Here is a 26707-nt window from a genome sequence, read left to right on the forward strand (position 1 = left end):
TTTTGAGTGGGTCCTTGAATATGATTATTTTCATCTGTGAAAAATGAATGTACATTCTGGTATACGTACAGTAGGTATAACTATCTTACGCTAATCAATAACTTTTGCTTTGTGACTGTACACTGCCAGGGATGCCTTATTATATTTTTAATTTATAATGTAATGTGACGTTAAGCTTTTTTATAAATGTGCTTAACCATACAGTATACAATGTATTAGATTACATTTAAAGGGAATGATAATGAATGAACAGCATTCTCTTTTTGCTGTATCTCTTATTTGTACTGACACTACCTATCTAAATATGGGTTAGATTACAAATGGCACGCTAAATTTATCGCGCAAGATATAACAATATTGCGGGCTGGTTAATTTGAACGCGTATTACAAGTTGAAAGTAAACTTATTTGGTGGCGTGCAATCGTGTTTAACGTGCGTCTGGTTAGTGCAACTGAAAACCTTGTGTAAAGGGTTTGGGTTAAAATAAAATTTGCACTAAACACAACATAAATACATAAAACAGTTACATTCATATTTACACTATCTGATAAAAATGAGTCATAGAAATATTAATAAAAAATTTAGAAGGGTTCAAAGGTAAATGGTATATGGCCGTGCATTTGACTGAAAAGGGCTATTATATATATATCTCTTACAATGCTCCTGTCCCCTGTTCTATGTTGATAAAACGAAACTAATGTTTAAGGACAGGGTACAGGAGCATAGGGATGACATCCTCTACGAAAGAGATACGAGCGTGGCTCGTCATTTTAGAGATGCACTCAATAGCAGTACTGTCTCTTTAAAACTAAACAATATATCATCATCTTCGTTTTTGTGAATCTGATGTACTGTTAGTTTTTCCTGTAGTATAAGATTGTATGCGCTTTTTAAATAGATTTAGGTGAATCATCCATGTTATATTTTGAATCTCTATAGAAATTATGGCTGTCATAGCTGTTATCCACATGTTTAGTTCGAAGCACAGCACGCAATGGTTTGGGGAATGCAATTGATTTGTTACTATATGTATCACTTGTAACTCTTTTTCTTTAAAAGGCTATGATGTATCCTAGATAGAAAGATGTGTGACAAAAGAGGCTTGCTCGATTGGAAAGCAAGTACCATCCTTGGCCACTCCCCTAACGAGAGCAACCAACAAAAGCATTGAGTTTAGAGTGACTGACAGTCCTGACGAGGCCCCTTTCGCACAGCATTGTGGGGCGAAACGCGCGTCGACACTGACATTCAAAACAGGAGCAGCAAGTTTAGGCTCTCGTATGGAGAAGCGGTGATGCCTAAATTGTCGGGAGGTGGAATTACAGAGGCGAAAATATCTTACCAAATTCAATCAGTGCCCTAAGGAATAAGGAGACGTAACTGGTTGATGGAACAGGTGAGATTGGATGTCGGAGGTAATAGTCCCGGTCCGCTTTTTCATATACCTTGTGAAAGCTTTGATACCTGGACAAAGTTGCACTTGTTATAACAACTTGCAAAGGTTGTTTCTATCAATACTTATTTTACTATGTATGGCTGTGGATGCTAAATAAAGAATTCAGCACATTGTGGAAAAATTATAGAGCTGACATTGGAGGACGTCTTTACCTCGGTTGTCAGCTGTTTGCTTAATTGCACTTCATTTGGGAATTACGCTGCTGTGAACAGTACGTCTAAGCTTTTCAACTCGGCTTTGTTGGGGGTGGCATACCTTCTATCAAGGACTGTAGTTTTGTTGTAAGGACATTTTAGTTTTTAATAGGTTGCATGTACCTTGCTATTTTGACCTTCAACAACTGATGTTTTTCCTAGGAATTTTTTGATTTACATCTCTCTCACATTGCATCGTATTTTGTCTCTTTGCTTACAGTTCCCAAATATCACATTGATGCTTGATACAGCTAACACCCACTGCAGTAGTAATTAAATATGTTGTATTTGACATGAACTAAATATTCATACCTTTTTTCTTGCTGTTGGTATATGTAATAAATCCTTTGCATTTGATCTGACTGATGTGTGCTTGTGTTTCTTTGGGTTTGACATAATACCTCAGCCTTATATTAGATTTGAAAGAGTAGTTATTTTTGAGTGCTTTAATCCCCTACTTTAATCATAGTATCTCATATAGCTCTACTATGTAAATTTTTTCTTCTCATAAATTTATGTGTGTGTGTGTGTGTAAATAATAATTCTACAATAATATTGAATATGTTTTACTGTGTATTTACTGTAAATATTTAAAATTTTAATGTGCAGCAAAAGAGCTGATTGCCTTTTTAAGGGCAATGCCCATGCAAATGCCCATTTAGGGGCAATGGGTAGCTTAGGTATTATTATTGTTAGTTTTTTTATTTTGGGGGGTTGTGTGGATGGGGAGGGTTTACTTTTAGGGGGTAATTTGTATTTTATTTAGGTAAGAGAGCTGATCGATTTAGGGCAATGCTCTACAAAAGGCCCTTTTAAGGGCTTTTGGTAGTTTAGTGTTAGATTAGGGAGTGTTTTTATTTTGGGGGGCTTTTTTATAGGGGTATTAGTTTATGTTTAATTTTTTTATTTCGGATAATTTCGTTTATATTTTTTATGTAATTTTAGTTTTTTTTATTTTAATTTAAAATTATTTTATGTAATGTTAGGATTTTTTAATTTTTGATTTTTATTTTTTATTTATTTTTTTATTAAGGTAGTCTTTTTTATTTTATGTAACTGAGGTTAACTTAGGGGTTGTTAGGTTATGGGGGTTTATTAATTAGATTAATTCTTAGCGTTGTGGGGGGTTGGCGGTTAGGGGTTAATATTGTAATTAGGTAGTTAGCATTGTGGAGGTTTGGCGGTTTAGGTGCTAATAGTGTAATTAGTTAGTTTAAGTTGTGGGGGGTTGGCAGGTTAAAGGGTCAATAGTTTGATTATGTTATTTGCACTGTGGGTGAATTGCGGATTAGGGGTTAATCACTTTATTATTTTGCAATGTGGAGGTTGGCGATTAGAAGTTAATACATTTTATTTAGTTATTGCGGTGGGGGGTGGCAGTTTAGAGGTACATATTGCGCATGGGTTACATGTTCGTTAATACTTCGTGCGGGCGGTCACTGTTAGGTGTTTTTGTTAATACTTTGTGCGGGTGGTCACTGTTAGGTGTTTTTGTTAATACTTCGTGCGGGTTGTTAGGTGTTTTTGTTAATACTTCGTTTGGGTGGTTAGGTGTTATTGTTAATACTTTGTGCGGGCGGTTAGGTGTTTTTGTTAATACTTAGTGTGGGCGGTTAGGTGTTATTGTTATTACTTTGTGTGGACGGTTAGGTGTTTTTGTTAATACTTTGCGCTTTGTTTGGCTGCGCACGCAGCCTACATTCTTTTGGCTGCACGCGCAACTGACGATGGCGACGGACGTGTTACAAACGCAATTATAGTATAGATATATATATATATCCATTTAAAATAAAAAGTAATTTTCCTGTATGTTAAAAACATTGGAATGTGAAATACAAATAACTTCTGTTGGGTAAGTGCAAGCGATACGTTTTACATTTTTTTCTTCTGCATTCCTTATGGTCAGGATATCCGAAGTCATAAAGTTAGCGTGCATCACGTTTCACTAATGCGCAAAAGTTTTAATTTCAACTTGTAATACGTGCGCGGGTCTTTACTTCTGGGGCGCCACTTGTAATCTGGCTATATGTGTTTAACCACTGGAAAAGGGTTACATACATAAAGTCTAACTTAGGTTTCACAAGAATTGCAACATATGAGCATAAAATGGCCAGTAATGGGTGTGTCATGTGGTGGTTGCTCCTCATTGGCTCACAAGTCATGTTCTGTTAGAGAGCTGCAATACTTGTAGCACCCAAGTGGGACTTTACCTATGTATTTATGTGGAGTGTTAAATACATAGCAGCCTCTACAACATAGGGACCCAAGTGAAGATGGAGTAAGGACTGGTGACTCAAAAAATCTAAAGCTCTTTAGTCGAGATTGTCTAAGAAGCCTCTTCAGTACTGTGAGATCCCTCAAATAATTTTAGAAAGGCAAATTTTAGCTTGGGAGCTGTTTTGTGTGATTTCTCTTCACCCTAGAGTGTTTTTTTATCATCAGGCACAATGGCTTCTTAAAGGGACATACCTTGGGAAAAATAATCTTTTCTTTTCCAGATAGGCATTTAAACCTCTCTGAATGTCTTCCAGGAGGACATTAGATTCCTGAAGTCTTTGCAACATGTTTTCCTGCTGGGTCGCAACAAGCACCCGGGTATCTTTAACCTAAAAAACAAAACAACAACATAATATTAGAGACTAATAGAGAGTAATGTTAGCTTTTGTAAGATTACTGATTTAATGAAAACGCACACAGAGGCCTCAACAGTGCGGATCAGGTCCGACAGACATCGCTGAATGAGAAGAACAATACGCTCTCCGTATTCAGCATTGCACCAGCAGCTCTTGTGCAACGCCACCCTCTGCAGACTCGGGAGGTGTCAATCAACCCGATCGTACAGCAAACTAATCTCTTACCGCCTCTGCCATAATGTCTTTCCAGTAGCTGTCCACAATACCAAATTTCCTTCCCTCCTCTGGCATCTGTGCAATAATATCTTCAGAACTAAATATGGGTTCCAAGTAGAGCCAGGTTGATTGACATCTTAACCAAGAATCTAAGATGTCCTGCATCAGGACCAGTTTCTGTTCCCATTCCTAGTAGTGTGAGAAAAGATATATTTTTTTTTATAATGGCAAAAGTTAATTACGTGGCAATCGTACCGTCCCTTTTAAAAGGTGAAAAAAAATCCTGCCTTAACTAATTTGCAAAGAATAATGTTAGTAATTTATGATTTAAAGGGACATAAAACACGAGAATATTTTTTTCATGATTGAGATAGAGCATACAATTGTAAACAACTTTTCAATTTACCTCTCTTGGTATCCTTTATTAAAAAGAATACCTAGGTAGGTTCAGGAGCTGGGGGCTAACTCCTGATTGGTGGCTGCAAATGTATACCTCTTATCACTGGGTTACAGATGTACTCAGCTTGTTGCTCCTTCAATAAAGGACACCAAGAGAATAAAGCAAAGTTGATAACAGAAGTAAGTTGGAAAGTTGATTAAAATTGCATGCTCTATCTGATAAATGAAAGAAAGTTTTGGGTTTCATGTCCCTTAAAAGGGACAGTCTAGTCAGAATTAAACTTTCATGATTCAGATAGGGCATGTCATTTTAAACAACTTTCCAGTTTACTTTTATCATTACATTTGTTTTATTCCCTTGGTGGTATTTTTGAAAAGCTAAACCTAGCTAGGCTCAAACTGATTTCTAAACCGTTAAAAACCGCCTCCTAGCTCAGAGCATTTTGAAAGTTTTTCACAGTTAGACAGTACTAGTTCATGTGTGTCATATAGATAACATTGTGCTCACTCCTGTGGAGTTATTTAGGAGTCTGCACTGATTGGCTAAACTGCATGTCTGTCAAAAGCACTGAGATAAGGGGGCAGTCTGCAGAGGCTTAGATACAAGGTAATCACAGAGGTAAAAAGTGTATTAATATAACTGTGTTGGTTATGCAAAACTCGGGAATGGGTAATAAAGGGATTATCTATCTTTTTAAACAATAAAAATTCTGGTGTAGACTGTCCCTTTAAAGTAACATGTTAGACAAAGAAATAAACATATCTTACTAGATGGAGAAGTTTGTTTACTGCTATATCATACAAACCTTAGTAAAAGGGATATTCCATTGCAAATTAAAATGCATAATGCTATTGACCAAACAGCGACAAGCTGATAATGTGGGTGTGTCTGACTCATGGGTATATGATCCGCATGTCATTTGCACCATAAAAACACTCTCAGAAATGGTGATGATGACTTGTACTAGAAACATTTTTGTTTAATAAAATATATTACAACAATGTTTCTAACCAACATCATGTTGCATTGATGCACATTTTCATTTCCACTGGTATATCCCTTTAAAAGTGCAGTCAAATGATAGGTGTATCACTGCAGCATAACGCCTTGGTACTGTATGGTCACAGCTGCAACAGGGGTTTTTAGCAAGTTATGTTTTAAAGATCTTTTTGAACTTAACTGTAAACATATACTTTTGATAGCAATTAATTAGGAAATAATATTTATCAATAATCAATAACAGAATAGATTATTTATTGAATAATATGTTAATATAAAACTTTGTCCAGTCATTATAAAAAAAGATTTTGCACTCTAGCAGGAAGTACATATTAGCCAAAGGGCATTAGCAGGAAGTACCTTACAAGGCGCTAGCGGCAAACTCAATGCATTATCCGATTGGTTGTGAATCAGGTGACCTCACAGAGACACGGGCCAATCAGATAGGCACTGTAATTCGCCCATCTTCATTATTTGTTTTTGCCTGTGCCTGGGGAGTTAGGAGGACGCCCCGCCGATCCTCTGGCATCCACCCCAAGTGAACCTAGGGAAATAAGGCTTACAAGGGGGGGATTCACCCCCTTAAACCCTCCAAGGCAAAGGTAAAAATAAATAGTGAAGATGGGGGAATTACAGTACAAATCATATATATGGTGTAACATGTATGTGTGGTGTATAATGCCTCACAGACATGTTACATGTATGTTTACTGGTGTACAGAGCGCTCATCCCGAACAGACCAAACGCCTGATCTGATTGACCCGTGTTTCTGTGAGGTCACCGGATGCACAACCAATCAGATAATGCATTGGGTTTGCCGCTAGAGCCTAGTAGTACCTTTCGGTAAATGTGCCTTAGCAGAAAGTACCTATCAGTAAATAAACTATTAGCAGGAAGTATGATGCTAATACCGCTTCTTTAGTTTCAAATTCAATTTAAAAAGCTTTTACCTCATATTTAAAAGGGACTTTTCAGTCAAAACTGAACTGCACATAGATTTATTACATATTTGAATAGAAACATATTTACAATATAAATGTATTGGCAAAAATACTTCTAGTAAAAGTTGTCACTGTTTTAGTATTAACATTTTTCTCTGCACGTGAATGTGAAGCACAGCTAGATATTCTCAGTGCACCAGCATTTTAAATACTGCAGCTGCTCAGATAATCAGTGGGACTTGTATCATATCGGCTATTAACAAATGGCGTCTTTAAATTGCAGGCATAATTTCCACTTTATATATGAAAATAGAACAACTTAAATGCAACGGGCAAACTTATACTCTTTTCATTTTGTTCAAATTATTAAAATTTTTAAAAATTATTATTAGAATTTTAATAACATATTTGTCTTATTTTATGTATGCACCACATATTAGAAAGACGTTTATTGGTGACAGTTTAAGAAAATAATCCACACTTAAAGGAACATGAAACCCAATTTTTCTTTTCATGATTCAGATAGAGAATACAATTTTTTAAAAGCTTTAAAGTTACTTCTATTATCATATTTCCGTCGTTCTCATGTTATTCTTTGTTAAAGCGCTATCTAGATATGTAGCGTGCACGTCTGGAGCAGTACAAGACAGAAAATAGTGCTGCCGTCTAGTGCTCTTGATAATGTAAAACACTGCTGCCATATAGCATTGCAGACACGTGCACATTCCTGAACTTAACGTCCTGCTTCTCAATCAAGGAGAACAAGAAAACAAAAACAAAATTTATAATAGAAGTACATTTGAAAGTGGTTAAAAATTGTATGTTCTTTCTGAATAATGCAAGAAAAAATTGGGGATTTATGACCCTTTAACTGCTAACATGTCGTAGCAAAAATAATTAAAGAATGTAATGAAAAAATACTAATTGAAACAAACGCAAAGGCTGCTTGATGTAACAAATTAGTCCATTAATAATGCAACTTCAACATACCCTGGCTTCGTCTTCGATCGGTTTAATAAACGGCGAGCCACACATGGTCTGTGTTTTAATTATGTGATCATCAAGAAGCAATTGGATATCATCAACTGACGACAAGATACTGGTGTTCTGCAAACAAATAAAGATTTAAAGGACCAGTCAACAAATTAGATTTGCATAATCAACAAATGCAAGATAACAAGACAATACAATAGCATTTACTCTGAGTAGTAGATTTTTTTATAACAAATTTTAAAGTTATGTATATTTCCACTCCCCCTGTACCATGTGATAGCAATCAGCCAATCACAAATGCATATACATATAGTCAGTGAATTCTTGCACATGCTCAGTAGGATCTGGTGACACCAAAATTGTAAATATAAAAGACTGTGCACATTTTTTTTAATGGAGGTAAATTTAAAAGTTGTTTAAAATGACATGCTGTATCTGAATCATGAAAATTTAATTTAACCTGAATGTCCCTTTAAAGACAAAGAGGTAGTTAGTAATCACTCTATAAAGGGTCTTATCTCTTCCCAGCAATAATATGGAAGCTAGTTTGCTCGTATATTGAAAGCTATTTTTACACTGTCTGCAACGGATATAGAATAATTTGATGTTACATTTCAGAAAGCTGTACTGTTTACAACTAGTTTGTATATGGCTGAGCTTTGTATGCACAGCAAAAGTTTTACATCTGAAATAATGACCATAACAAACAGCCATATTTAAAAGGCCAATCTACTGCAACAATTAAGGGTTAGATTATGAGTGGAGCACTAATTTAACGAGCGCCCGTAAAGGGGCAAATTTGCCTGTTTACAGGCGCACGTTAAATAACCAGCCATTACAAGTGGCTGGTTAATGCTACCACAAGGTAGCGGTAGCACTTTGCACTCGAGTTCATTAACCAGAGGTCAGACCTCTCTGGTTAATTAAATAAATGTCCCCCAATTTTCCCCAAAATAAAGAGTACTGTTCATTTTATAAATTTAAAGTTATGAGCGTCTTTATTTTTTGTTAAATAACTGCACAAAGCAGTTATAAGGGGTTAAAGTGAGGGGATGTAAGAAAAACAAATTACATAGCGCTCTATGGGGACTGTGTGTTCCCTGTAAATATATATTTATGTGTAATATCTTTATATACACATAGAAACACATTTATTTGTATATATACATATATATTTATGTGTAATATCTGTATATACACATAGAAACACATTTATTTGTATATATACATATATATTTATGTGTAATATCTGTATATACACATAGAAACACATTTATTTGTATATATACATATATATTTATGTTTAATATCTGTATATACACATAGAAACACATTTATTTGTATATATACATATATATTTATGTGTAATATCTGTATATACACATAGAAACACATTTATTTGTATATATTCATATATATTTATGTGTAATATCTTTATATACACATAGAAACACATTTATTTTTTATATATTCATATATATTTGAAAAACGCTACGTGACTTACCCCCTTCGCTGACCTAGGTACTGTGCTGTGTCTATCTCTATCAGAACGAGGCTCCCATTGGAGCCTATGGAAGTGTGCTCTCAAAGGTGGTGTTCGCATTGTGCTCCACTTGTAATACCAGCGCACATTTGAATGTGCCAATATTAATGAGTGGAGCACAGATATCGCTCTTGCAAAAGCATTCATTCATTAGAGCACGTAATAACTGTCACTAACTATGGGGTGAATCACAATCCTTTAAAAAAAACTTACCAAATGATTTATCTACAAATATATCCTCAAACACTATAAAGGGGCTTCATGTTTATTTTAACTGCACTCTGTTAATTTCAGACTATTTACTAATTTATATTTTTATTTGTTGTAACATTTGGGGCATATTGTGGGAAGGATGGGGAAGGGATATATAGCATATTTAGGCCTCTATTTATCAAGCCGTCAACTGCAAATACGCTGATACTCAGATTTTTCCTACCTTAATTCCGATTGCCTGATAGAATCCTATCAGCCAATCGGAATTCGAGGGACGCCATCTTGGATGACGTCACTTAAAGGAACCTTCATTCGTTGTCTAGTCGTCGGTCAAGAAGGATGTTCCGCGCCGGAGGTCTTGAAGATGGAGCCGCTCCTCGTCGGATGGATGAAGATAGAAGATGCCGCTTGGATGAAGATGTCTGCCGGTCCGGATGTCCTCTTCTGCCCGTATAGGATAAAGACTTCTGCCGCTCCGGATGCCCTCTTTTGGTCCATCGGTGCCCGGTTGGGTGAAGACGACTCAAGGTAGGGAGATCTTCAGGGGGGTAGTGTTAGGTTTATTTAAGGGGGGTTTGGGTTAGAGTAGGGTTATGTGGGTGGTGGGTTGTAATGTTGGGGGGTGGTATTGTGTTTTTGCAAAAGAGCTGGTTTCTTTGGGGCATGCCCCGCAAAAAGCCCTTTTAAGGGCTGGTAAGGTAATAGAGCTGTTAACTTTTGTAATTTAGTATAGGGTAGGGCCTTTTTTTATTTTGGGGGGCTTTGTTATTTTATTAGGGGGCTTAGATTAGGTGTAATTAGATTAAAAATCTTGTAATATTTTTTTATTTTTTGTAACTTAGTTTTTTTTATTTTTTGTAACTTAGTTAGTTTATTTAATTGTATTTAATTGTAGGTATTTGTAGTTAATTAATTTAAATTATTTATTGATAGTGTAGTGTTAGGTTTAATTGTAACTTAGGTTAGGATTTATTTTACAGGTAAATTGGTAATTATTTTAACTAGGTAGCTATTAGTTAATAACTATTTAATAGCTATTGTGCCAAGTTAAAATAAATTTAAATTTGCCTGTAAAATAAAAATAAATCCTAAAATAGCTACAATGTAATTATTAGTTATATTGTAGCTATAATAGGGTTTATTTTATAGGTAAGTATTTAGTTTTAAATAGGATTAATTTAGTTAATAAGAGTAATTTTTATTTAGATTTCTTAAAATAATATTTAAGTTAGGGGGGTGTTAGGGTTAGTGTTAGACTTAAGTTTAGGGGTTAATTAGTTTAATATAGATGGCGGTGGTATAGGGGAGGCAGGATAGGGGTTAATAAATTTATTATAGGTGGCGACGGTGTAGGGGGGGAAGATTAGGGGTTAATAAGTTTAATATAGGTGGCGGCGGGTCCTGGAGCGGCGGTTTAGGGGTTAAACAATTTATTTAGTTGCGGCGGAGTACGGGATCGGCAGGATAGGGGTTAATAAATTTATTATAGGTGGCGGCGGTATAGGGGGGCAGGATAGGGGTTAATAGGTATTATGTAGGTGGCGGCGGGGTCCGGGAGCGGCGGATTAGGGGTTAATCAGTTTATTAGAGTGGCGGTGGGCTCCGGGAGTGGCGGTTTAGGGGTTAATACATTTATTATAGTTGCGGCGGGGTCAAGGGCTGCGGTATAGGGGTTAATAACTTTATTTAGTTGTGGGGGGCTCCGGGGGCGCCAGTATAGGGGTAGAACAGTGTAGTTTAGTGTGGGTGCTTAGTGACAGCTTATCAATAAAGCTGTAAAAAAGCCGAAGAGCAGCGATATCGGATGAGTGATAACTATCACAGTCCGCTGCTCATCGCCCCGTACTTGGTGCACGGCTTTTTGGCAAGCGTATTCAGGTCCGCGGCGGCAATGTGAGGCGAGCTTAGGCGGGCGTATTGGGGCCCATGTCCCTTCTTTCACTCTCTTTCTCTTCCTCTCTCTCTCACTCCGTCTCTTTGACTCTTTTTCTGTTCCTCTCTCTCTCTGTCTCTTCTTTCACTCTCTTTCTCTTCCTCTCTCTCTCTCACTTTATGTCTCTTCTTTTACTCTCTCTCTCTCTCTCTTCCTCTCCTCTTCCTCTCTCACTGACTCCCTGTTTCTTCTTTCACTCTCTTTCTCTCTCTCCCTGTCTCACCTTTCTCTCTCGATTGGCCGTGAATGTGCAGGGGGCAGCATTGCACAAGCAGTGTATCATGTCGGACAGACATCGATAAATCGGCTCCCCTGTCTCTTCTTTCACTCTCTCTCTCTTCCTTCTCTCTCTCACTCTCTGTCTCTTCTTTCACTCTTTCTCTAACTCAACACACAACCATTAATGTCTAAAACATAGGCAACAAAAGTGAGTACACCCTAATGTCTAAAACATAGGCAACAAAAGTGAGTACACCCTAATGTCTAAAATGTAGAAGTATGCTGTCTGCATTTATCAATGTGCACACTACCGTATCATGTCTGCTCGCACATTGATAAAACTACCCCTTTCTCTCTTCCTCTCTCTCTCACTCCCTGTCTCTTCTTTCTCTCTCTTCCTCTCTCTCACACTTCCTGTTTCTTCTTTCTCTCTCTTCCTCTCTCTCTCACTCCCTGTCTCTTCTTTCTCTCTCTTCCTCTCTCTCACACTTCCTGTCTCACCTTTCACGCTCTCTCTCTTACTCCCTGTCTCTCTCTCTCACTTCCTGTCTCACCTTTCATTCTCGTTCTCTCACCCCCTGTATTTTCTTTCACTCTTTCTCTCTCTCTCCCTCTCTCACTCCCTGTCTCTTCTTTCACTCTCTCTTCCTTTCTCTCTCACTCCCTATCTCTCTTCTGTTTTCTTCTCTATATCTGATTTAATTATATAAGCACACGCTTCCTACATAAAGCAAGAAGTGCACAATGAATTTAAAATACATCTGAGAAGATCACACAACAAATTAAAAAACTATTTTGCATCTATATATTTATTTCAAAAACAGTAAATTTGTTCTTCACTATGCTGTAGATTGCAGCTGTTTGTTTACATTACAAATTATGTCATTAAATGATTCCCTGCTTGGATAAAACTCTAATTAAAAATAATTAAATAGCATGTTGTAATTGATTAGCTCATTACTAACACAATTTACTCACATCACAGGAGCCTCCCTAGAAAACTATTAACGTGACAAAAGAAGTTGTGGTTGTGATAAAAACAAATACAAAATGTCTGTCATTGTTTGTTTTTATTGCACATATTGCATGTAATTAATTTTAACATATTTGAAGAAGATAATTTAATTATAACATGTCTTTAAAAAATACAGCAAAACCTACAATGGGTCCCAACCAAGCCAGTAACTTTACAAGCTCTATTAAAAGAAAGAGAGGAAGGAGGGAAAAGAAGAGAAATAAAATTCTTCATCCAGATGGGCGTAATGAACATTAAAATGCTCTAATTGGAAAGAGAGAGCCAGTAACAAAAACATAAATAAAACATAATTTATGCTTACCTGAAAAATTTATTTCTCTTGTAGTGTATCCAGTCCACGGATCATCCATTACTTATGGGATATTAACTCCTCCCCAACAGGAAGTGCAAGAGGATTCACCCAGCAGAGCTGCTATATAGCTCCTCCCCTAACTGCCATTACCAGTCATTCGACCGAAAACATGCAGAGAAAGGAAAACCATAGGGTACAGAGGTGACTGTAGTTTAATGGAAAAATTACCTGCCTTAAAGTGACAGGGCGGGCCGTGGACTGGATACACTACAAGAGAAATAAATTTATCAGGTAAGCATAAATTATGTTTTCTCTTGTTAAGTGTATCCAGTCCACGGATCATCCATTACTTATGGGATACCAATACCAAAGCTAAAGTACACGGATGACGGGAGGGACAGGCAGGCTCTTTATACGGAAGGAACCACTGCCTGAAGAACCTTTCTCCCAAAAACAGCCTCCGAAGAAGCAAAAGTGTCAAATTTGTAAAATTTGGAAAAAGTATGAAGAGAAGACCAAGTTGCAGCCTTGCAAATCTGTTCAACAGAAGCCTCATTCTTAAAGGCCCAAGTGGAAGCCACAGCTCTAGTAGAATGTGCTGTAATTCTTTCAGGAGGCTGCTGTCCAGCAGTCTCATAGGCTAACCGTATTATGCTACGAAGCCAAAAGGAGAGAGAGGTAGCCAAAGCTTTTTGACCTCTCCTCTGACCAGAATAAACGACAAACAGGGAAGACGTTTGTCGAAAATCCTTAGTTGCCTGTAGATAAAATTTCAGGGCACGGACTACATCTAGATTGTGTAGCAGACGTTCCTTTTTCGAAGAAGGATTAGGACACAAAGATGGAACCACAATCTCTTGATTGATATTCCTGTTAGTGACCACCTTAGGTAGGAACCCAGGTTTAGTACGCAGAACTACCTTGTCTGAATGAAAAATCAGATAAGGAGAATCACAATGTAAGGCAGATAACTCAGAGACTCTTCGAGCCGAGGAAATCGCCATTAAAAACAGAACTTTCCAAGATAACAACTTGATATCAATGGAATGAAGGGGTTCAAACGGAACCCCCTGTAAAACATTAAGAACTAAGTTCAAACTCCATGGTGGAGCAACAGTTTTAAACACAGGCTTGATCCTAGCTAAAGCCTGACAAAAAGCTTGAACGTCCGGAACTTCTGACAGACGTTTGTGTAAAAGAATGGACAGAGCTGAAATCTGTCCCTTTAAGGAACTAGCGGATAAACCCTTTTCTAAACCTTCTTGTAGAAAAGACAATATCCTCGGAATCCTAACCTTACTCCATGAGTAACTCTTGGATTCGCACCAATATAAGTATTTGCGCCATATCTTATGGTAAATCTTTCTGGTAACAGGCTTCCTAGCCTGTATTAAGGTATCAATAACTGACTCAGAAAAACCACGTTTTGATAAAATCAAGCGTTCAATTTCCAAGCAGTCAGCTTCAGAGAAATTAGATTTTGATGTTTGAAGGGACCCTGGATCAGAAGGTCCTGTTTCAGAGGTAGCGACCAAGGTGGACAGGATGACATGTCCACTAGATCTGCATACCAAGTCCTGCGTGGCCATGCAGGCGCTATTAGAATCACTGATGCTCTCTCCTGTTTGATTCTGGCAATCAATCGAGGAAGCATCGGGAAGGGTGGAAACACATAAGCCATCCCAAAGGTCCAAGGTGCTGTCAAAGCATCTATCAGAACCGCTCCCGGATCCCTGGATCTGGACCCGTAACGAGGAAGCTTGGCGTTCTGTCGAGACGCCATGAGATCTATCTCTGGTTTGCCCCAACGTCGAAGTATTTGGGCAAAGACCTCCGGATGAAGTTCCCACTCCCCCGGATGAAAAGTCTGACGACTTAAGAAATCCGCCTCCCAGTTCTCCACTCCCGGGATGTGGATTGCTGACAGGTGGCAAGAGTGAGACTCTGCCCAGCGAATTATCTTTGATACTTCCATCATTGCTAGGGAGCTTCTTGTCCCTCCCTGATGGTTGATGTAAGCTACAGTCGTGATGTTGTCCGACTGAAACCTGATGAACCCCCGAGTTGTTAACTGGGGCCAAGCCAGAAGGGCATTGAGAACTGCTCTCAATTCCAGAATGTTTATTGGTAGGAGACTCTCCTCCTGATTCCATTGTCCCTGAGCCTTCAGAGAATTCCAGACAGCGTCCCAACCTAGTAGGCTGGCGTCTGTTGTTACAATTGTCCAGTCCGGCCTGCTGAATGGCATCCCCCTGGACAGATGTGGCCGAGAAAGCCACCATAGAAGAGAATTTCTGGTCTCTTGATCCAGATTCAGAGTAGGGGACAAGTCTGAGTAATCCCCATTCCACTGACTTAGCATGCACAATTGCAGCGGTCTGAGATGTAGACGTGCAAAGGGTACTATGTCCATTGCTGCTACCATTAAGCTGATCACCTCCATGCATTGAGCTACTGACGGGTGTTGAATGGAATGAAGGACACGGCATGCATTTTGAAGCTTTGTTAACCTGTCTTCTGTCAGGTAAATCTTCATTTCTACAGAATCTATAAGAGTCCCCAAGAAGGGAACTCTTGTGAGTGGAAAGAGAGAACTCTTCTTTTCGTTCACCTTCCATCCATGCGACCTTAGAAATGCCAGTACTAACTCTGTATGAGACTTGGCAGTTTGAAAGCTTGAAGCTTGTATCAAAATGTCGTCTAGGTACGGAGCTACCGCAATTCCTCGCGGTCTTAGTGCCGCCAGAAGAGCACCCAGAACCTTTGTGAAGATTCTCGGAGCCGTAGCCAATCCGAATGGAAGAGCTACAAACTGGTAATGCCTGTCTAGAAAGGCAAACCTTAGATACCGGTAATGATCTTTGTGAATCGGTATGTGAAGGTAAGCATCCTTTAAATCCACTGTGGTCATGTACTGACCCTTTTGGATCATGGGTAAAATTGTCCGAATAGTTTCCATTTTGAACGATGGAACTCTTAGGAATTTGTTTAGGATCTTTAAATCCAAGATTGGCCTGAAAGTTCCCTCTTTTTTGGGAACCACAAACAGATTTGAGTAAAACCCTTGTCCTTGTTCCGACCGCGGAACCGGATGGATCACTCCCATTAATAAAAGATCTTGTACGCAGCGTAGAAACGCCTCTTTCTTTATTTGGTTTGTTGACAACCTTGACAGATGAAATCTCCCTCTTGGGGGAGAGAATTTGAAGTCTAGAAGGTATCCCTGAGATATGATCTCTAACGCCCAGGGATCCTGGACATCTCTTGCCCAAGCCTGGGCGAAGAGAGAAAGTCTGCCCCCCACTAGATCCGTTCCCGGATCGGGGGCCCTCGATTCATGCTGTCTTAGGGGCAGCAGCAGGTTTCCTGGCCTGCTTGCCCTTGTTCCAGGACTGGTTAGGTCTCCAGCCTTGTCTGTAGCGAGCAACAGCTCCTTCCTGTTTTGGTGCAGAGGAAGTTGATGCTGCTCCTGCTTTGAAATTACGAAAGGAACGAAAATTAGACTGTCTAGCCTTAGGTTTGGCTCTGTCTTGAGGCAGGGCATGGCCTTTACCTCCTGTAATGTCAGCGATAATTTCTTTCAACCCGGGCCCGAATAAGGTCTGCCCTTTGAAAGGTATATTAAGCAATTTAGATTTAGAAGTAACGTCAGCTGACCAGGATTTTAGCCACAGTGCTCTGCGTGCCTGAATGGTGAATCCGGAATTCTTAGCCGTAAGTTTAGTTAAATGTACTACGGCATCTGAAATAAATGAGTTAGCTAACTTAAGGGCTTTAAGCTTGTGTGTAATCTCATCTAATGGAGCTGATTCAAGTGTCTCTTCCAGAGACTCAAACCAAAATGCTGCTGCAGCCGTGACAGGCGCAATGCATGCAAGAGGTTGCAATATAAAACCTTGTTGAACAAACATTTTCTTAAGGTAACCCTCTAACTTTTTATCCATTGGATCTGAAAAGGCACAGCTATCCTCCACCGGGATAGTGGTACGCTTAGCTAAAGTAGAAACTGCTCCCTCCACCTTAGGGACCGTTTGCCATAAGTCCCGTGTGATGGCGTCTATTGGAAACATCTTTCTAAATATCGGAGGGGGTGAGAACGGCACACCGGGTCTATCCCACTCCTTAGTAACAATTTCAGTAAGTCTCTTAGGTATAGGAAAAACGTCAGTACTCGCCGGTACCGCAAAATATTTATCCAACCTACACATTTTCTCTGGTATTGCAACTGTGTTACAATCATTCAGAGCCGCTAACATCTCCCCTAGTAATACACGGAGGTTTTCCAGCTTAAATTTAAAATTTGAAATATCTGAATCCAGTTTGTTTGGATCAGAACCGTCACCCGCAGAATGAAGCTCTCCGTCCTCATGTTCTGCAAATTGTGACGCAGTGTCTGACATGGCCCTAATATTATCAGCGCACTCTGTTCTCACCCCAGAGTGATCACGCTTACCTCTTAGTTCTGGTAATTTAGCCAAAACTTCAGTCATAACAGTAGCCATATCCTGTAATGTGATTTGTAATGGCCGCCCAGATGTACTCGGCGCTACAATATCACGCACCTCCCGAGCGGGAGATGCAGGTACTGACACGTGAGGCGAGTTAGTCGGCATAACTCTCCCCTCGTTGTTTGGTGAAATATGTTCAATTTGTACAGATTGACTTTTATTTAAAGTAGCATCAATACAGTTAGTACATAAATTTCTATTAGGCTCCACTTTGGCTTTAGCACATATAGCACAGATATCTTCCTCTGAATCAGACATGTTTAACACACTAGCAAATAAACTAGCAACTTGGAAATACTTTTCAAGTAATTTACTATAATATGAAAACGTACTGTGCCTATAAGAAGCACAGAAAAAGTTATGACAGTTGAAAATTAATAAACTGAAAAGTTATAGCATCAAATCTTTGTAAAAAACACAATTTTAGCAAAGGATTGCTCCAATTAGCAAAGGATAACTAACCCTGATAGCAGAAAAAAATAATAATACAGAAATAAAAGTTTTTTTTTATCACAGTCAACTACAATCTCACAGCTCTGCTGTGAGTGATTACCTCCCTCAAAACAAGTTTTGAAGACCCCTGAGTTCTGTAGAGATGAACCGGATCATGCAGGGAAGACAATAAACTTCTGACTGAATTTTTTGATGCGTAGCAAAAGCACCAAAAAAGCCCCTCCCCCTCACACATAACAGTGAGAGAGATCAGTAAACTGTCATAAATTAAATAAAACGACTGCCAAGTGGAAAAAAATAGTGCCCAAAACATTTTTTCACCCAGTACCTCAGAAAATTTAAGGATTTTACATGCCAGCAAAAAACGTTTAACATTAATAAATTGAGTGTTATTAAAAAGCCTGTTGCTAGTCCCTGCAAATTAGGCTAAAGTTTTATGCATACAGTATAATTCCAGTGAAGTGCCATTCCCCAGAATACTGAAGTGTAAAATATACATACATGACAGCCTGATACCAGTTGCTGCTACTGCATTTAAGGCTGAGTTTACATTATATCGGTATGGCAGAATTTTCTCATCAATTCCATTGTCAGAAAATAATAAGCTGCTACATACCTCTTTGCAGATTAATCTGCCCACTGTCCCCTGATCTGAAGTTTACCTCTCCTCAGATGGCCGAGAAACAGCAATATGATCTTAACTACTCCGGCTAAAATCATAGAAAAACTCAGGTAGATTCTTCTTCAAATTCTACCAGAGAAGGAATAACACACTCCGGTGCTATTATAAAATAACAAACTTTTGATTGAAGGTATGAAACTAAGTATAATCACCACAGTCCTCTCACACATCCTATCTATTCGTTGGGTGCAAGAGAATGACTGGTAATGGCAGTTAGGGGAGGAGCTATATAGCAGCTCTGCTGGGTGAATCCTCTTGCACTTCCTGTTGGGGAGGAGTTAATATCCCATAAGTAATGGATGATCCGTGGACTGGATACACTTAACAAGAGAAATATTTTTATCTATTTGTTTTGGGATCACAAGCCCTTTTATGTAATGAATGCAATCTTGGCAAACGTCTCATAGAGATTTTAGTTTAAAGAGACCTTTTTTTCGGTGGAAAATCATTATTTTTAATTACAGTGTAACGTCAGGTAAGACCGCCCAGCAAAAAAGGGCTCTTTAAACTAAAATCAATGCGACCAATCATTTTACCTTCTCATGAATATTAAAAACCTCTGTGAGAGCTCTCTAGCACATGCGCAGAACTGATACCAGATTAACGCATGCTCACCAGACTCTGTGAAGATTCCCCTTCCAGCCCTTAAAATTGTAACAACCCTATACACAATCTATTTTACAACCCCAATTCCGAAAAAGTTGGGACTGTATGGAAAATGCAAAAAAAAATAAACAAAAAGAGTAATTTGAAAATTCAATTCACCCTGTAATATATTGAAAACACATTATTAACACATTATTTGATGTTTGTCTTTGTGAATTTAATGTGTTTTTGAAAATATACATTCATTTAAAATCTGATGACTGCAACACGTTCCAAAAAAGTTGGGACAGAGGCAATATAGGACTAATAGTGATGTGACAAATTGAAATAAGAAGGTGATGTGAAACAGGTGAGGCAGTCATGTAATCATAGTTTATAAGGAACCCCTAAAAAAGGCCTAGTCCTTCAAGAGCAAGGATGGGTCGAGGCTCACCAATTCGCCAACAGATGCGTCAGTGAATAATCCAAGACTTTGAGAACAACTTTGCCCAAACAAAAATCGTTAGGATTTTGAGCATTTCATCTTCTACATTGCACAAAATAATTAAAAGATTCAAGAAATACGGTCAAATCTCGGTGTGTAAAAGGGTAAGGCCGAAAACCACTTCTGAATGCGCGTGATCTCCAATCCCTCAGATGTCACTGTAATGAGCAGTGTTCCCTCTAAGGTCAGTTTTGTGAGCGGCCCAGCAGTAAAACCGTTAATAAGGGGACCACACCTTGCAGTCTGCATTGTGTAGTGTTTGCTAATTGCTCTAATTAACTGTTTCACTGATGGGTCGCTCACAAAACTAGCCTTAGAGAGAACACTGGTCATGAGTCTGTAATGGATATCCTGACATTGGCTTGGGAATACTTTGGTAAACCTTTGGCAGTCAACACGATTCAGCGATTTTTACTATGCAAAGCAGAAGCCATACATCAACACTATCCAGAAGAGCTGCAAACTTCTCTGGGCTCGGTCTCATCTGAGATGGGCAGTAGCACAGTGAAATTGTGTTATGTGGTCCGCTGAGTCAGCATTTCAAATAGTTTTTGCCTTTGTGTGCTCCGGACCAATGAGGAAAACGACCATCCAAGCTGTTATCAGCGTCAGGTCCAAAAGCCAGCGTCTGTCATGGTATGGGGGTGTGTCATGTCAATATAAAATCCCTGCGTCTGCTTTTGTTTCCTAATATCTGCTATCTCGTATTTTTGATCCCTTATAACTTCTATGTGCAATATTTTTTAAAAATAATTTTTATTAGACAGTGTTAATATGAGTGTAACTGTACTTTGTAATGTATTTTTTAAGTGTTTAGTGAAACTTTTATGTTCCGCAAAACAGTTAACTACAGTTCTTTGAGCGCGGAAAGGATTGTTGCGTAAAAAGGCGAATGCTCGGGCGCAATCGTAATAATTCAAGATTTGTAATAGCTGCACAATGGAAATTGATTGCGAAAAGACCATATCGCACGCGGCAAACTCATAACGCGCAACTTGTAATCTTTCCCATAGTTTGTACTTTAAAACTCAAAACAGAAATCAGCCATGTTGGAAAATGTGACATTCACAAACCCTCAGAGAACTACATCTGTTGATATTAGCAAATACCATTTCTTTAACACCTTGGGTGCCAACTCTGCAATAATTCACCACTCTCTTGGACAGCCAGGGGATTATATTCTGACTGCCTTTAACATTAAGACAGCATGTTAAAGATTTATCTTCCTATGTCAATATATCACAATTTTTACTCAAGCAAGAGTTTTTATAAATCACTTATCTGTGTTTAACAAAGCTCAGTGCCATTTTGTTTATTCTGACCTCCTATTCACAGAAAAAAAAGGGATCAAGGGCTTTATCTATTAGGAAATGTCTATTATGTATCAAATAGTGGAGCTGCACTTGTAGTCATTTGTGAGAAAGCCTGCTAAATAAGCTTTCAGTACCCAATTATTAAAAAAAGATTTATGTGAGAAGACCAGTAATAGTTTCCATGGTCACACACTGTGCCTACATGGAACAAGATTTCTTATATCGTTCCTATGGAGCTTTTTATATCAGAGAACCTGAGGCCCGTGATTTAACCCCTTGTTACCCTGTGAAACATTTAATACATTACAGAGCAACATGTTGCAGCTCTCTCTGGTGATCAAAAGGGATTTATGTAATCACCATTTACATTTTGGATTTATTTTTATGAATCTACATCAGCTATAGATTTACATTAAAGGACCACTCAGTGCAGTAGAATTGCATAATTAGCAAGTGCATAATAAAAGGACAATGATTTAACACCTACTCTAGATTTTAAATAAGCAGTAGATTTTTTTCTGACAAATTAATTTTTTCTCCCATTTTCTGGCCCTCTGTATAATGTTGTAATTAGCCAATCACAGTATACGTAAAACCCGTGAGCTTGTGCACATGCTCAGTAGGATCTTGAAAATGTGAATATAAAAATGTGTTAATGGAAGTAAACTGGAAAGTGTCTAAAAAATGCTGTCCTTTCTGAATCATAAAGTTTGTTTTGACTTGAGTGTCCCTTTAAAGGGATATTGCAAATCACATTATGGGCAAGATTACATATGCGGCGCAAGCTTCAGCGTAACTGCTGAAACCCGCATCGCCGTAATTTTACCCTGCACATCGGGGAATCACATAAACCCCGCCAGCAGTTCCTAAACTGCTCTCATCCTATTGGCTGATTTGAAAATGTTAGCCAATAGGAATGCAAGATGCCCCCATTTTTAAACAGGTACCTTGCATTCAATCCTCAGTGTGCAGCGGTGATCATACGAAGAGGATCTCCGTGCTGGATGGTTTTTCATCGCCAGTCTTGTTCCGCGGTCGCCTCTGCATCACCTTGGTCCTGGATGAAGCTAGAAGAGGTCCCTGCGCTGGAAGATGTCGCCACCTCCAAGAAGACTTCACGCCTGGAAGAAGACCTTCTCTGCCAGACTTCAGGAACGGTGAGTACCTATTTGGGGGTTAGACTAAGGCTTTTTTTTTGGGGGGGGGGGGCTTTTTTTTGGGGTTGATTTATTTTTAGATTAGGGTTTTTTTGGGCTGTAAAAGAGCTGAATGCCCATTTAAGAGCAGCAAAAGAGCTGAATGCCCTTTTAAGGGCAAAGCCCATACAAATGCCCCATTAGGGGCAATGGGTAGTTTAGGTTTTTTTAGTGTCAGGTTTTTTTTTTTTTTTATTGTATTGTTTACATGTAAAAGAGCTGTTTAACTTAGGGCAATGCCCTACAAAAGGCCCTTGTAAGGGCTATTGGTAGTTTAGTTTAGATTAGGGGGTGTTGTTATTTTGGGGGGGGGGGTTATTTTCATAGGGATTAGGTTTAATTTTTTTATTTTTGATAATTTGGTTTATTTTTTTATGTAATGATAGACTTTTTTATTTTTTTGTAATTTTAGATAAATTTAATTTAATCTTCGTTTTTTCTAAGTAATGTTAGTTTTTTTATTTTAATTGTATCTTAGTATTTTTGTATTTAATGTAATTGGGGTTAATTTAGGGGGTGTTAGGTTAGGGGGCTTAATAATTAAATTAGTTAATTGCATTGTGGGGTGTTGGTGGATTAGGGGATAATAGGTAGTCAAAATAAAGTTTTTATGATTCAGATAGAGCAGCAGTTTTAAGACACTTTCCAGTTTACTTCCATTATAAAATTGTGCACAGTCTTTTTATATTCACACTTTTTGTGGAACAGGATCCTACTGAGCATGTGCACAGGGTATATGTATAATAGTCTGTGATTGGCTGATGTCTCTCAGATGATTACAAGGGGCCGGAAAATGGTAGAAAAAATAAATTTGTCAGAAAAAAAAATCTACTGCTTCTTTGAAATTCACAGTAGGTGTTAAATCATTGTCTTTTTATTATGCACTTGTTAATTATACAATTCTACTGCATTGAGTGGTCCTTTAAAGAAGCATGAAACCCCAATTTTTTCTTTCATGGTTCAGATAGGATATACAACTGTCCAATATACATCATGTATAATCAAATGTGCTTAATTTTCTTGCTGAGCACATCAGTGAGCCAATCACAAGGGGCATATATGTGCAGTCACCAATCAGCAGCCAGCTCCCAGTAGTGCATTGCTGCTCCTGAGCTTACTTAGGTATATGCTTCAACAAAGGATACCAAAATAATGAAAGAAATGAAATAATAGAAGTAAATTGGAAAGTTATTTAAAATTGTATTTTTTATCTGAATAAAAAAAATGTAATTTTGACTTTCATGCCCTTTAAAATTGAAATAAATTACAACATACTGATAAATACAAACTCATACATTCTCATGTGATTCACAAGCTGTATAAAACAGCATCAAACACATTGTATGGAGGTGATTTATAAAATGACTCTGATACTATATATGCTTATTTGTATGTCACATCATAACGTCTTTTTATTTTGTGTTTTGTTATTAGATATAAAGGTGTTTTTAGGTCCTATGTAACTCCTGCACTGGGATCTCTGTTACACCTCCTTGAAACCCCTAATTGTAAAGTACAGCTTAGAACAAGGGTCACTGCTCCTTGTAGCCCCCCCCCCCCCGCCCAGGCTAGCCTTTCCCTACACTAATCAGACATAGAAAAACATGGCATGTTTGCCTAACGTGGAACACAAAAATCTTCTGCTACCACATGGTATGCAGTGTTTCTCCTAGGTTCCCATCATACTTCCAGCCGGTAGCAGCGCAGTGCCTGTAAGATCACTTTTCAGAAGATAAGTGTCAGTTTGGGTACATGGTACACGTGCTCTCAAAGAAGTTTCAACTAAATCATCCATAATCTGCCTTTGGTGAACCAAAATCAACATGAGACTCAACAAGTCTTGCCTTGGGTCAGTCAAGTCCTCCATAGACCTGAGGCAAAATATCTAGAGCACTGGTTTTCAAACCTGTCCTCCGGCCTCCCAAACAGGCCAGATTTTTAGGATATCTGAACTACAGCACAGATGAAATAATCAGCTGACTGGTAAACATGGTTATTTTACCTGTTCTCACTCATGGTAATCCTGAAAATGTGGCCTGTTAGGGAAGCAAGAAGACAGGTTTGAAAACCAGTGATCTAAAGGAATGCTTATGCCATTCAGCTAGAAAATGTACAAATAGTCATTTTGTCATTAACGTAAATGGTTCACAGTTTTTACAAATGTGTGACAGATGTTACAGTTACTGCAAAGTATTATTGTGAGATGTGGATTCAGTCCAAGATTCCAATGTTCAAAGCATTTTTCACAATAGTGCTATGTTCTAAAGGTATCTGTATCACAATCAAAATTGCAGGTAATATTGTTCTAAAGGGATCAAATCATTGTTTGACATTAGTCTTGTAAAGAGGCGTTTTAGTACACTTCACTGTGGGATTCGAGAGTTCTCTGCCCATTGCAGAATGTTCAAAGGCAGCACGCCCTATATTTTCCTATAGAAGGCTCATGGTCACTTGTCTGTACAGCAAGGGTCAGACCACTTTTTTTCTTATAAAGTTTTGCCTGGTGGAAGCTTTGCAAGATTGGCGAGACTGAAACAAGATTTTTTTTTCGGTTGACCCAGCAATCTTTTAAACATCAGGCCCTAAAAATTGTAGAAAAAAACACCTCTGCTCCACTGATCAGTTCTCTAAGGTTAACACGTGCAGCATACTTACAGAATCCCTATAGTTCACAAATATAAAGTTCATAGAAGACCATTCAGATTTCATTTTCTCCAATGCCTTTTCTAGAGAGTACTCTTTGCTTGCAGAGGCTCCAATCACTTCAAGTCTACGAGACACACACAAAAAAGAAAAGTTATTTTGAAAGATAATGAATGCAATAGTTTTTGTCTTAAATAAATGACTTATATTAGTGGCTTGATTTAAAGTAATAATATATTTTATAGATTGTGATTGTAAATTCGTTTTTGGGACTTAAAGGGATACTAAACCCAAATTATTTCTTTCATGTTTTGGATAGAGCATGTTATTTTAAGCAACTTTCTAATTTACTCCTATTTTCAATTTTTATTTGTTCTTCATTTTTATTTGAGAAGCAGGAATTTAACTTAGGAGACGGCCCATTTTTGGTTCAGCACATGGGTTCTGCTTGCTGATTGGTGGCTAAATGTAGCCACCAATCAGCAAGCGCTATCCAAGGTGCTGAATAAAAAATGGGCCAACTCCTAAGTTTAATTCCTGTTTTTTTAAATAAAGATGCAAAGAGAACGAAGAAAAATTGATAATAGGAGTAAATTAGAAAGTTGATTAAAATTGCTGCTCTAACACCAGTTCCTATGGTGGATAGAATAAGAGAAGGTAATCGACCTATAGGTAGAAAAGCGGAAGAAAAATTATTTAAAGCCTTTCGACACAAACTAAATCTTCATGACATTTGGCGATCAAAGTTTCCTGATATGAGATGCTTCTCCTGTGTATCTAAGACCCACAAAGTAATGTCCCGCATAGATCTTTTCTTAGTCAATGAGTCCATGTTATCTTTAGATTTAAACCCAATGATAGATGATATAGTCATATCGGACCACGCGATAATCGGTCTTGATATAGAAGGTATTAGATCTAGGAAATCAGGGAGTAATAATTTTTTTTTCCCAAAATATTTGATACAGGATATTGATTTTAATAGATTTTTAGTACAAAAATGGAAACAATACAAAATAGAAAATATAAATTACTACCATAAAATAGAGGTCTTCTGGGAGGCTGCAAAAGCGGTCCTCCGTGGTGAAATAAAAAGCTATGTAATTAAACGGGAAAAGAAAATGAGAGCCCGGGACTTACAATTAGCAAATCAATTAAGAAATAACTATAAAACATATATTGATAATCCTAATGACGAAACGTGGGTGAGATACAGGAAAGCCAAAGTAGAAAGAGAGGGTTTTCTTAAACTTAAAATAGCAAAACAGGATAGGAAGGCGAATGCCTTTTTCTCTAGTTATCAGGGAAGGTCAGCTAAGTTTTTAGCTAAATTAAATAAAAGTGGAAATGATGGGAAGAGAAACATCAGCAGTATTAAAATGGGAGATCGTAGAATTACCTCCCCAAAGGAGATAAATAAGGTAATGTATGATTACTATCGTGAAATTTATTCAGCAGGGACAGTTAATGAAACGGCCAAAGACCATTTTTGGAAGAAAGTGCCTCTCCCTCAAATACCTGCAGAGGATCTTATAGAATTAAATAAACCTATATCAGAAGAGGAAATTCTAACAGTAATAGATAAGGCTAAATTAAACAAAGCTCCTGGCCCGGACCAAGTTCCTGTAGAATTCTACAGAATACTTAAAACTGAAATTGGGGGTACATTGCAAGATCTATTTAATCAATATTTTATTAAACATGAAATAGAATCTAGCCTTTTCTGTGCTTCTACAGTTATCTTATTGCACAAA

General features: G+C 38.0%; 1 protein-coding gene across 1 annotated transcript in view; it reads right to left on the reverse strand.

Moving 5' to 3' along the window:
* DNAH3 (dynein axonemal heavy chain 3) overlaps positions 1–26707 on the reverse strand; it is a 611780-nt gene that overhangs the window by 267240 nt on the left and 317833 nt on the right. The window contains exons 20-23 of the mRNA XM_053694256.1: positions 24966–25080; positions 7830–7946; positions 4509–4688; positions 4120–4256 (exon numbers count right to left, since the gene is read on the reverse strand). Coding sequence (XP_053550231.1) covers positions 4120–4256; positions 4509–4688; positions 7830–7946; positions 24966–25080 — 549 coding nt within the window. The remainder of the gene's footprint in view (positions 1–4119; positions 4257–4508; positions 4689–7829; positions 7947–24965; positions 25081–26707) is intronic.

This window comes from Bombina bombina, chromosome 11 (assembly GCF_027579735.1).
Source record: "Bombina bombina isolate aBomBom1 chromosome 11, aBomBom1.pri, whole genome shotgun sequence".
Lineage (NCBI taxonomy): Eukaryota > Metazoa > Chordata > Amphibia > Anura > Bombinatoridae > Bombina > Bombina bombina.